The sequence below is a fragment of the Dermacentor albipictus genome, chromosome 4 (genome assembly GCF_038994185.2).
Source record: "Dermacentor albipictus isolate Rhodes 1998 colony chromosome 4, USDA_Dalb.pri_finalv2, whole genome shotgun sequence".
Taxonomy (NCBI): domain Eukaryota; kingdom Metazoa; phylum Arthropoda; class Arachnida; order Ixodida; family Ixodidae; genus Dermacentor; species Dermacentor albipictus.
In genome coordinates, this window is record NC_091824.1 from 33636733 (window position 1) to 33649789 (window position 13057).

A 13057-nucleotide genomic window follows, 5' to 3' on the forward strand; every position below is an offset into this window, starting at 1 on the left:
TAACATGGTTGATGGAATTATTGCCTATTGTATTCATGAAAATAAGCCATGTTTTTCCTTAGTAAGCGTAGACGTTTATTTTTTATTCAATAAAAGTGGCGAAAAGGGACCTTTTGGGTGCCACGCGGTGTTAGATACGGGACCTTTTTCTGGGCCCCCTTCGAATTCCCCAGACCACATCGAATCGCAGCACAGCTAATTGAGAAGCGCAGAAAGATGGAAAGCACATTCCAGAGGAGCGCACGTGCAAACAAGTTGAAGGCCCCTACTTCGTACGCCGCCGGTAGCTATTCAGTGCTTGACTCTTCCAGAAAGCGAGAGGATAGGCTGGCACTGTTGGAAATAAAGTGGGTCCCAAACCAAGACGGCGGTATTGCGCCGGGACGGCCTGACGGCGGTATTGTGTCGTGACAGCCGGACGGCTGTGATGTACCGGGACGGCCTGGCAGCGTCGCACCAGCCGCCTTTGAAGAGGGCATTTGCAAGCCAGCGAGGCCATACCGCCGGGAGTAGGGGGCCCTCGGACAATTGGGGCCCAAGCGTCGCCCCCCCCGTCCGCCTTTGAGACGGCGCTTAAGTCAGCATCGTAAGTCAGCAAGGCAAGACCGCAGGGAGCCGCCGGGTGTGACAACACCGCACGGGCGCCTACCATTGGCCGAAAATGGCGTCATCTGAGCGGACTCTCCCATTGGCCGAACATGACGCGTCTTCCAGACCTCGAAGGGTTTAATAGACGATGACCGGGAGCAGCAGAAGAGAATACCAGAGCATTCCTGGAGCATTCCCTGATTCATCTCTCTCGAACTTCTTGCGACGGGCCGCAGCGTCCGAGTTGCTGCCGGCCCGTAATGACTCTAAGACTGTTCATTGACGTCTCACTGTATATAATGTAAAATAAAACTCCCAAGTGTTTCATCGCAAAGTCCGTCCTCAACTCCTACAGCGGCAAAAAACATGAAGGTGCATAAGCGGCCCATCACGTGACCTTCTCTTAGTGTACGCGGTTCCAGGTGTTTTTTTTTTTAGTACGCAAATGAAGAGCACTTTTTTTCTGCTACAAGTGTTTTTCTAAATTTAAATGGTGCAGACAGACCGTTTGTAGCGAGTAGAAAAGTGGCGCTGCCTTCAGCTTCGTTTTGATTGTGTTGGCTTGGCTCGTATATTTGCATAACGACGACGACGGGGGGCCAGCCAGCCATGACGTGGGCGTGTACTTAGCGCAAAACGCGGCAGAAAGATAAGTATGTACAACAACGCAAACTTATTGTACCCGCTTTTTATCTTCAAGAGTGGTTGAAAAGGTAAACATGTAGGTGGTTAACCACAGTTACACTCACTCCTGCGAAAGGAGAACGATGGGGAGCTTTCGCGATTTGCGAGGCAGGCTATCGGCACAGTTCTCACTTCTCAGCGTTGCTGGGTGAGAGATGCCCTTTTTTTAGATGCTACTATGATCTAAAAATTCTGCTGAAAAGTGCCCACACGCTTTTGGAAGTAACCGCTGCAGATGTAAACACTATCGAGGGTGAGCTTTGCGTTTGAACCATAAAAAAAAAAGCAGTCCTTAAAGATCGGTTGTCAGTCCCTTTAAGCTACACATCGCGCTTTTACCTTTAGTTTTTTGTCATTCCCGAGCATGTCATAAGCAACCTGGCAGTAATCTGTGCACAACGCGTTTCAATGCCATTACGCCATCACTGCAAGCTACAATGGAGGTTTTCGGTTAGTGTAAAGCTTGCTTTGCCTTATATCTTGCACCAAACTAATGGTGGGGCACGTACTCTTACAATTACGATATAGGTTTCCCGTTCGAGTATTTTATAAAGCAGTAGACGTTAAGAAGCCAACGTGAAAAATGATGGCAGCAGGGAAGAAGTGGCAGCATCAAATCCCGAACTGTGACGTTAGAGCAATATAATAATATTTGGGGTTTTACGTGCCAAAACCACTTTCTGATTATGAGGCACGCCGTAGTGGAGGACTCCGGAAATTTTGACCACCTGGGGTTCTTTAACGTGCACCTAAATCTAAGCACACGGGTGTTTTCGCATTTCGCCCCCATCGAAATGCGGCCGCCGTGGCCGGGATTCGATCCCGCGACCTCGTGCTCAGCAGCCCAACACCATGGCCACTGAGCAACCACGGCGGGTTAACGATAGAGTACAATTTCTTTTCAGTGACGCTCAAAGCTCCCAACACTCGCAAATGCACCTTGTTGCAAAGCCACATTTGTAACGACGGCATTACAAGTTTTTCGACGTAGTGACGCCCACCTTCGTCAAAGATGATGTTACTCAAGGGCACTCTCTCGACAGAGCACATGAAGAGGCCGAAGAAGACGCACTCCCTCGGGCTCCATGTTCCGTCGGCTACCCTGTGAAACGCGTAGACTGAAGCCATCACGATGGTCAAACCTGCAACGAGAAGCGACCCTTTGCACCACACCATGCGTAATCTGTGCGCGCTTCTCTCAAGGTCGTGGATAAATATACATTTTGAATGTTTTAACGCGCTATTGCACAAGACACATTATGGTAATAATAACGCTCGTACGTTCTCTTTTACTATCGCCACCCCCTCTTACATAATGTCGTCCTGACGTTGTGCGTTATGTTTAATGTTAATTGCTGCAGAACTACCTGGCCGTATTAGTATTTCTGGTATCACCAATTCATCCAATGTCAGAACCACCCTTAGTGGTCATTTGGTTAAGATTGCCAGCGTTAAGCAATTGTCTCTCGATCTTCATTTAAGGCTTATTGATCTCCATGCATGGGTTGCAGATATGGCTTGGTTTATTTTATTTGTGGTTGATAGCTACTTACTCACCCAGGATGTTATGAACAATGTGGCTTATCCCTGTGTTGGGATACACGGTCGAGCTCTGTGCTGAGTACTATGGGCAACCTCTCTATACTTCTTCTATGATTCTTTTATCCGTCCTTTCATTTACTTCTACATAGTTTATACAGGGTGCGTCCTGAAAGTAATGTCAGTGAATTCATTGTGACTCGACTGTACGTCGGAGCTTGGTCTAACCGGTTGAAGCTGGTAGTGGGGGAACCCAGCTAAGCAGCCCTCCGTCACTCAGTGTGCTCCGAGCATCGGAGAGTGAAGGACGGGCTTCTCCGTGAGAGTTGCTTTGTTCTTGTGCAAATCAAAATGCAGCGCTTGTTAGAACAAAGATTTGCGATCAAGTTTTGCGTGGCACTTGGCAAGACCACTGCGCAGACTGTTACTATGCTCAAGACTGCTTACAGAGAACATGCCCTGTCAGATCGGCAAGTGTTTTGGTTGCACAAGGCCTTTTTGGGAAGGCCGGGTAGAGGTCGACGACGAGGACCGCGCTGGACGGCCGTCCACGACCACCACGGCTGACAGTGTGATGCGAGTGAGGGAACTGTTGAACGCAGACTGACGATTGAGTGTTCGTTTAATGGCCGACATGTTAAACATTCCGAAAACTCAAGTTCATGAAATCGTTACAAACGTTATCGGCATGCGGAAAGTGTTGCGCAAAAATGTCTCCAAGAGTGCTCACTGACGACCAAAAGTCACGCCGCGTTGAAACGTGCCAGAAAAGCCTCGACGTGTGCAAACATGATCGAAAATTTTTGGATAACGTCATAATAGGTGACGAGACGTGGGTATTTGAATATGACCTGTAGACCGAAAGGCAATCATTGGAGTGGCACACGCACTCGTTCCCTCCCCAGAAGAAAGCCAGGATGAGCAAATCAAAGATCAAGATCATGCTCATCGTTTCCTCTTTTTTTGACATCCACGGACTGGTTCATCATGAGTTTGAAGAACCTGGAACCACTGTGAACTCCAAATTTTATGTGGAAGTCCTCAAAAGACCGAAACGCAGGGTCCAACGCATCCGGCCGGACATCGCAGAGAACTGGAAGTTGCACCACGATAATGCGCCAGCCCAGAGTGCCTTCATCGTCTCCGACTACCTGGTTAAAGCAGGGATGCCAACGATGCCCCAGCCCCCGCACAGCCCGGACTTGGCTCCCTCCGACTTTTTTCTGTTTCCACGCCTCCAAACACCTCTGAAAGGCAAGCATTTTGGGACAGTGGACGGGATCAAAGCAGCTTGCAACGCAGCATTAAAGGCCATTCCGGAGGAGCACTACCGTAACGCATTCGAGGGCTGGAAGTCTCGCTGGAGCCGATGTGTCGACGCAGAAAGGAGAGAAGAATTTTAAACACTTGTAACGATAAATTCAATAAATGATTTTTAATCGCCTTACAATACTTTCAGGACAGACCCTGTATGTATGTCCATGCCAGTGTGTTTAGATGCGCATATGGCTATTTTTCGTGTATTGGGTCTGTGCCACTTAAATGCTGTCATTTTCTTTCACTTTGCTTTGGCTCCTGCATTGGGTTCATTACGCTTTTTCTCCGTAAGCCATTAAATTTGTTATGTAGCGCACGGCATTAAAGTCGCTCAGCTGGTTGTTGCCATATATCTAATAAATAAATAAATAAATAAATAAATAAATAAATAAATAAATAAATAAATAAATAAATAATGGCGTTTCTAATAATTGTTCATATCACTCTTGCAATGTGTTTACTCCGCAGTGTAATACTGCAAGGGTTTCAGGTTACAATGTACCTTCACCACTACGTTTGCGACTTGCAGTTCATAAGGACGTTCAACAAGAAAGGTGACGCGCATGCTACTTCAGTACTTGTATACGTATCTGCATTTTGTCCGAGTGCTGCAAAAGAGAAAATATTGCCGCTCATAGAGATTATTAGGCCCCTGTGTTACCCTGAACTTAATTTTACGAATTGTTTAACTCAGAATTCTGCTACGTAACTCTGATGAAGGTCTAGTTATAAGTCTTTCAGGTTGCTTACATGCAATTTGAAGACAACTTTGCAGAGGTAAAAACCTGGACAGCGACAGTTCTGCGAAAAAGCTTTTTCTTTCATAAATTGTAACGCTTAAGATGAGTGCGGTCTCTGAAGTTGAGAAGGCTAAAGCGAAGCGAAGCGATATTTCGTCGAAATGGGAATCAAATGGGAAATCTTGTGGAACTAATAGCTGCAGGCAACAAAGAAAATTTATCAACACTTCTTTCTGGGTGAGTTGGTTCATTTTGAAACATACGTGTAACGGCGCAAACAGGCGACAACAAGAAGGGAGACACGTACACACAAGTGCTGACTAACAACTGGTTTTATTGCCAGGGATAGCACGCCTTGTATGTGCCAGAGTCAAGCGAGGGAAATGAAGGGGAAAGGCATGCCAAGGGCGATAGCGTGTCAACGCAAGCGCAAAACAGCCAAGCAAGCGCAAGAAAACGCAAACAATTATTTTTCTTTTTCTCTGCAATATGAACCCCCGATAGCCGCATCCAAAAGAACAAATTCAGCATCAAAGAGAGCAAGGGATGCTAAAGCATTTGCTACCAAATTTTTTTACTGTGGTAGGCTTCTAAGCTGATGTGCGCGGTCTCGTTACTGCTCTTTCCTAGAATCGTCGTCTCTTTCAACCGCGCCACGCGATCCGTACACTTGCTAAAGTACACAACTAAATGGGCGTATTTATCATCTCGCTTTTTCAGTTTTTGAGCATGTTCCCCTCAACGGTCATTTCCAGAGCGACCAGTTTCGCCGACGTAAAACATCCCACATGACATGGGAATGCAATACACTCCTCCAGTGGAATATATAACTAACGGCGGTTGGTGGTTCTTCTCGCATCCACGTTTTCTGGCGTCACAGATACGCGCACACAGCTTTCCCAGCTCATTTGGGGCAGACAAACAAATTGGCACGCCGTGCCTAGTTGCAACCTTCTTGAGATTGTGGCCTTAAGGTTATGGCCAGCGCCTGTGTGTACGTGTCTCCTTTCTTGTGGCAGTCTGTACTGTTACCCATATGTTTCTAAAAATTTTTGTTCTTGCATTAGGAGAATGTGATATCCCACATGATCCGATGTTCTACTCTATCTATTATGCCTACCCGCCGTGGTTGCTCATTGGCTAAGGTATTTGGCCACTGAGCGGGAGGTCGCGGTATCGAATCCTGGCCATGGCGGCCGCATTTCGATGGGGGCGAAGACACCTGTGTACTTGGATTTAGGTGCACGGTTTAGGTGCACGTTAAAGAATCCCAGGTGGTATAAATTTCCGGATTCACCCACTACGGCGTTCCTCATAATCAGAAAGTGGTTTTGGCACGTTAGAACCCCAAAAGGTATTTTTTTTTATTTTGCCTCGGAAAATCTAGGCCAAGGATGACATAACCGCTACGTGCATGAAGGCGGTGTTGTTTGGCTGATCATCTCATCTGGGTATCTCGGTTCCTAAGATAACTGCGTGACCTGTGTACGCCTTTATAAAGAAGGTATCTGGCTGGCAAGAAATTACAGCTTTAATATACACGGCAAAATATTTAACAAAAAATCGTTTTTGAGAACGTTTAGCAAAATCGTGAAGGTGGCCCTGTCCAGCGTCCCTCCGCCGGTTGCGCAATGGTGGACCTGATCAGAGCAATCGGCGTACTGAATGTTCCGACGGAGAAGACCATGATCTCGACGTGGCACCGGCGGAAGATGTAGTTGTTGATGCCCTGCGTCGTGTGCACCACGAATGCCGGCAGGAAAGCGCGGATGGCCTGCACGCCGACCCCGGCGACCAGGCCGCTGCTCCTCCGCAGCGAGCCCGTCAACGACATCAGGCACAGCAGGACCGTGGTCAGCAGGAACAGCCAGCTCATGTAGGGCACGCGCAGTGGGCGCTGGAACGCCTTCAGGAAGCCTGCACGAGCAACGCTTCCCATGCGATACCGTGGCGCGAGCCGCTTTCGACTCGTACAACAACTGCGCTTCTTGTTCGCCCTCAATGTGTGCCCTCAGTGAGTGTGCCACAGCTTAGTTTCTGGATGATGTTAGCAGCGACTGCACATTATGTGCTACACTGGGCTATCACGCATTGTTGCTTTTCTGATATTGGTGATTAAGCAGTTCTATACGCCTGTAGGCAACTCTAGAGACAAATCGCAAGGTCGCGCGCTGACTACACAATGAGAAGTGTAGATTAATGACTAGGTTATTCAGTTGCTCTTACATGCTAGCAGTAGAAATATGGTGAACTTGAGGTAGTCCGCTCTGTAGTCGGATTCCTCACTGCAAGAGAAATACAAAACGACAGTGAAGAAACCGATATACAACGAAATCATGGTTAGAGAAGGATAGCCGAAATGTTATTGAAAAAAAAAGGAAGACTTACTCTTGTTCAGAGTCGCTCGAGTGATACTCGATGATAGGCTCCGAGACTTCGTCCAGGAGTTCGTCCCTGCGTGAAAGTTTTCATTGAGCACACGGTCATTAATTAGTGATACTCAAGCTTTACTATTACGTTCACTTGTGCGTATACCTTTCGCAAGACTTCACGCTTCAATCTTAACCCTTATGAAAATTCATGACAATGTCTTAAATTTTATTTTGTACTTCGCTAACATACAAAGAATGTTTCAGCGAACACTTTCAAAAATTTTATAGGATGCGTGTAGCAGATAGCACAATTCTAGTTCATGAGCTGGTCTACTCGAAGAGGCGGGCATTACTTGCATAATAAACTGAAGCACATAATGAAAAAAAGGCAATTCACAATTTAATTATTTAAATAACTACTTTAGGGCCTATATTGCAACTTACAAATTCTAGCCGTGTAGTTTACTTTTGTGCTTCAATGTTACTTAATATGTACTTTACAGACTACAAAAGGCAGGCGACTGACTTTGATATTGCAAATGTATGCGCCATGTAACCCGAGGACACCTGAGCACATGAGTAGTTAGTGCGTACGCATTAATGTCCGATTGGGCGCCGCTGAGCTCTTCTTCGGGGTACGAATTCCTCGCGGGCCAGCCAGCCCTTTGAGACGCTTGGTGCGTTTTCACTTGGCCTTAGCGAGGCTCAGAGCGCAGGCGCGACCTTCCGCGGACAAGGAACGGCCCGATAACACAGGCTTCCGCGGGCGAGCGTTAGCAGCGTCACCGCGATGCCTTCTGCCCTCACAAAACACCTGGGCATTGCCTCCTTGCAGCACTGTGGAAGCTACACGAATTCTCAACCAATAGAAAGGCCGAATGCCCGTCGAGATGTGCTCATCTGCGCCGCGTCGTCTGCTCAGCGTCTGCTTGGAATCATGTCGGTACATGCTACATGGTTGGTGGGTTAACGAAAACATGGGCCCTATAGCGTAAAGCTATTCCAATGTGTTTTTATTCCAATCTACTTATGTCAAATTTGCGTACCCGCCCACGCAAGCATCGGGTGGTGACCAGCAGGGTTGTTTGAGCAGACCAATCAAACGCTCTCCTCGTTCGTAGGAGGTCACTTTTGTTTGCTTGAAAAACGAATAACTTTGCCTACAGCGAGCGGCTTCTCTTATCTGATTGGCTGACAAGAGGCGAGGAGCAGGGTCAATGGAGAGGTATTCGACGGGGCCGAGCCAGTGCACTGAAAATAATCGATAACCGCATGAAAAGGGTGGTGCCAACATCTGCGATTGGTCCACTTTCCCTTACTTAGCTTGAGGTGGCTAATTGAAAATCGCTCCGGCATGCAACAAAAGGTTAAGAATGACGAATTGCCGAAAGCAAAGACGAAAGCAAAGACGAATTGGCCGAGCGAGGTTTTAAACGTGCCGAATGTGCTCGATAACGTTACACGGCCACGCAAAAAGCTTTATTGTATGCAAACAAACCCATGCTCTCCGGCAGATGCAAGTAGCCAGTACCTGAGCGATCGACGGCAGCTATATTTTGTTCCTTCCGGAACGGGGCACCCTGCGGCTATTCAGAAAAAAGCTCAGCTTTGTTCGGCATAATAATGTATCTTTAACGCGTGCACGTCACTTTGACAGGGTGAGTTTTTTCGGTTTTGTGACGTCGCGTGACAGGCAGCTGAAGTGTGTGCAGCTCGAAAACGTTTGACCAATAGCCGAGGGCTATTGGCGAAAAGGCGTCGAATGAGAAAAAATTTTTTTTGTTTGGTCCAATTATGTATAATCAGTGTGTATGACTCATATCAGATGGGGTTTTCGTGACGCCGCGTGACAGACAGGCGAAGTGGGGGTGGTTCAAAAAAGATTACGACCAATCGCGGAGGGCTTATTGCAGAATAGGAATAGAAACGTTTGGAATAGCTTTACGTTACAGCGCCCCATGTTTTGACGCAATAACCAGAAGCTTCATTTGAATGGATGCGACAGCGGGGTTTCGCTTTAGCTGCACGCTTTCCCTGGAGTTGACTTGCAGCCTCCTTAGCAAGTAGTAAGGGCGAACGCCCTTGTAAATGTTCACCTGCAGGACAGCCTCTGCTCGGCATCTACTTGGCGTTTGCTCGCTACCATCACCACGTTCCGCGCTAGAACAAGGTAGTAAATTAATGATGCAGTGAACAATAAGGCCTTTAAAGCGTTCTGCATTGTCAACGTGTCAGCAGTGTTAGTGGTGTGGCGCTACCTGCTAACTAGAAATCAAACCAGTTTTACGGCTCGGCATCGTGTCTGTAGTCCTAGCAGCGTGAAAACAAACAGCCTATCCCAATAATTACGGCAAAATATACCTAATGCTTTGACAGCTTGAGATGAGACTTAGCGATGACGGATTTCCCCACTTGTTTCTTGCTGACAGGGCGGAGATCCAGTAACATGCGCGAATTCAAATTAAAGAGGGTAGTCGTTGCTTTAAGGGCACCTGCCGTGTTGCTATAGTTCACAACTATTAGGGGTCGCTATTACCGCTACCGGCGGTAACTGCCACAGTAATGCTCGGTATGCGACGGGTATGCGCAAAGGCAATGGCATATCACGTATCGCTGTACCGAATCATCTAGCGAGCAAAAATAAAACTTTCTAGTGCCGCCAATAATCAGCCAGTTACGCCTGGAAGTACGCACCGCTGCGCAAGGATATTGCCTCTTTGCGACTCGTAGGTTCGGTAGTGGTGCAAGATTGTTGTGAGGGGGAGTACACTTGCCTATAGTGCGTGAGCGGAAAGCCAACTGCCCCACCCTTTCCATTTTCTACTCTCAAATAGTGTCGGTCTCGAGAGCCACACTTGGCTGGCGGAACCACTGGCCGCAACCTCGCGTGGCATCCGAAATCCCCATCGCGCATGCATGCCAGTCACGAAGGCCATTAACCTCGATGAGCGTATGTTTGCGCGCATTACAGGCGACAGGTATTCTAGCGCCAGACAAGCAATCTTTAAAAAGCGCCCCCAAAAGAATTGTGTCGACCGCGGCTTCACTGCGGCACCAACTAAGTAAACACCGCGGGTCACAAGCAGCTGGTACCGCCTGCCACCAGTAATGATATAGCGTCGGTCGCGAACGCCACCTCCCAACGCTTGTTCACAATTGAGCGCCGGCCCGTTGCGCTAGGGCGCAAGCCATTCCACAGTCATCTAGTAAAGGAGGAAATCCGCTGCCCGGCTGGTGTGCTGTTTGTTTCACCTAAAACCCCTTAAACTTCGTGAAGTAGGGCCACACTTAGAAGAATGCCGCCTCCTCCTGGCGCGCCCTGGCCGAGGTCGACGACGCGTCGTTATTGGCCTAATAGCATCACGTGGGCCCTCGCGCCGTGCATTAGCGTCAGGTTTGCTCGAGAAGCGTCTACGGAGTGACGAGGAACGCATGTTGGCGCCGTTGCTACGCTAAAGCAGTGTAGGCGGCTCCACGGCCGAGGAGGGAGCGTGAAAGAGGAAAGACGAGGAGGAGTGAACGCGGAGGAGGAGAGTGTCACTACTTTACGAAGTTTAAGAGGCTTTAGTTTCACCCGCTTCACTCAGTCGAGGTGCGCTCGTGACTTGGTGCACCGGCCAATTGGAAGTTAGACTGCTAGAGATGCCGGACACCGGCTTCATCGCTCGATGAGTCATGTCACGCTTTCGCATCAAAACTATCTACCGAATTTCAGTACTGGCTTTACTCCGCGCTTTAAAGAGCCATGGTTACGTCCGTCGGAAATTAACACGAGTCCCAGCCACCAAGAAAGTGAACGCTTAGTTGCCTAGAAGGAAGTGACGCACGCAGTTGTACAAGACAAAAATGTGGCTAAGTATTGACCAGGCTCAAGTGCCGGCTGCTGAAGAGCCATGTGCTCACTTGATGAGGCTAATCTAGCTCTGACCAAATTAGCGATAGGCTTTTAGGTTAGCGGTGCGGCGATATACGCATTGGCGATTTTTAGGATTAGTAGTCTGCCATGGAGGAGTGAATGGAATGCTGGCTCTAAACAGGAGCTCCCGCGGCGCGCCGCTGACCAGCAACTAGGGCACGTAGGTTAACATTCATATCATTAGAAGTAGGAAGGAAATATGAGCAACGAACTTACATGGCGCGGAGCTTCGATCGAAACGGGCAGCCCGAACGGGACCTCGCGTTTTCTTCTCGGCGTGGGGCCTCGAGATACGCGTGGGCTCGCGGAACCGAACACCTGATCTTCTTCATCTTCTCTCGCGTGCATGCAAACCGCGCGGATGAAACGCAATATTGACATCTAATTGATGTGAAGCTTGTATGAGTTAGCGAGGCCGCAGCAGTAGCGCATGACACCAGCACAACCACGTCGCCTGTTGCTGTTCTCGCCCTATGTTGCGAGGACAAAGGCAATCTGTGATTTTGTCGTGGACAGAGTGTTGAGAGGTGTATGCACAGAGAAGGATAACCCCCCAATGCCTTAACACTTTCAAGTCTTCTAAACCCCTTTCGTCACAGTGATGTATGCCCATTTGTGAAGGACTGGCCAAGAATAGGCACATATCCCATGACAGATAACTAGTACGCTCAGCTTTGACGTGGCATCATAGTAGCAGCTTCCATCCAGTACCCACCCCAAAGGGGGAAGAATCAGCACAAGAATCTAGGCAATATTAAACAATTTTCTGCACAAAATAGAAGTGTCGTTTAATTTTTGCACTCGGACCAGAAGCATACATCATGGTTTAACGCTTTCCCGAGAGCACCTTTATGTACTACACGATATGACAATGATGGAAGATGACACTTTATTTATGCACATGCAAATTTTTTCATTGCTTATGCTAATATCCACACACTTTACGGAATGTTGAAATCGTGTTTACCCATATTCCAAGTATGTCTGGATAATTTAGCTTTTGTCCTTGACATCAACAAAAGTACTATGGTTATTGTTTTTATTAAGATGCTATGAGAGTAGCAAACATGGCGTTTTTGCAGATAAGTTATTTTGGGAGGCCACGTCCTTTGCCACTAATAATTTGAGTATACACCCGAAGACTCAACAAAAGAAAAAAAATTTATTTAGGGCTCCAAAAAGAGGAAACTAGGGAAGCCTATTGCGAACCTAGTATGACGCATAAAAATGTGGGCTGTTTGCACTAGTGGTGCAAGGCTGGGTCACAGCGGAGCAAGTTCTGGGTTCTGATGAGTATTGCTATGTTTTGCTAAGGTTTGCGAGGTTATACATGGCTCGGGTAAGTTCATACTAAGTGTTGCTAGGTTTTGCTGAGTTTTTCGAGGTTATGCATGGCTTGACTATAGACTCATACCAAGCGTTGCTAAGTTTTTCTAAGTCTTACGAAGTTATGCATGGCTTAACCATGCTCATACTAAGTGTCGTCAAGATTTGCTAAGTTTCGCCAAGTTTTCGCGAGGTCATACACGACCACTCCGGTAAGCCACGCAAGCCCCATCAAGTCACACGCATACAAGCCACAGCACGTGCGTCGCAATTTATTATGTACAGTGGTTCAGTACCAGTCATCATCATCATCGATCCGGTCCTCGTCCTCGACGTCCGACCGTCATCGGGGTCGTCGTCGTGGTCGGTGGTGTCGGGGAAGGCTTCGCGAAGCACTTGCAAGGTAGAGCTCGGCAATGCACAGCTACGCATCGACCTCTCCGCGGAGATATTCACGTCGAACCAGAGCAGGTCACAGACGTGGCAGCTGTGCCAAAACTCTATGCCGAGGAATTCGCGCTGTAAGCGGCCGTTCGCACCTCCCATGGGCTTGCGGGCTTAGCCGTTGGACACTC

The 13057-nt window shown here is 48.0% G+C and overlaps 1 protein-coding gene across 1 annotated transcript in view; it reads right to left on the bottom strand.

The window, feature by feature from the left end:
• The window catches only part of LOC135900129 (sperm-specific sodium:proton exchanger-like), a 76932-nt gene extending 65445 nt beyond the window's left edge, over window positions 1-11487 (bottom strand). The window contains exons 1-5 of the mRNA XM_065429562.2: window positions 11373-11487; window positions 7257-7322; window positions 7095-7153; window positions 6531-6785; window positions 2274-2414 (exon numbers count right to left, since the gene is read on the bottom strand). Coding sequence (XP_065285634.1) covers window positions 2274-2414; window positions 6531-6785; window positions 7095-7153; window positions 7257-7322; window positions 11373-11374 — 523 coding nt within the window. The 5' untranslated portion in view covers window positions 11375-11487. The remainder of the gene's footprint in view (window positions 1-2273; window positions 2415-6530; window positions 6786-7094; window positions 7154-7256; window positions 7323-11372) is intronic.
• Window positions 11488-13057: the final 1570 nt, after the last annotated feature.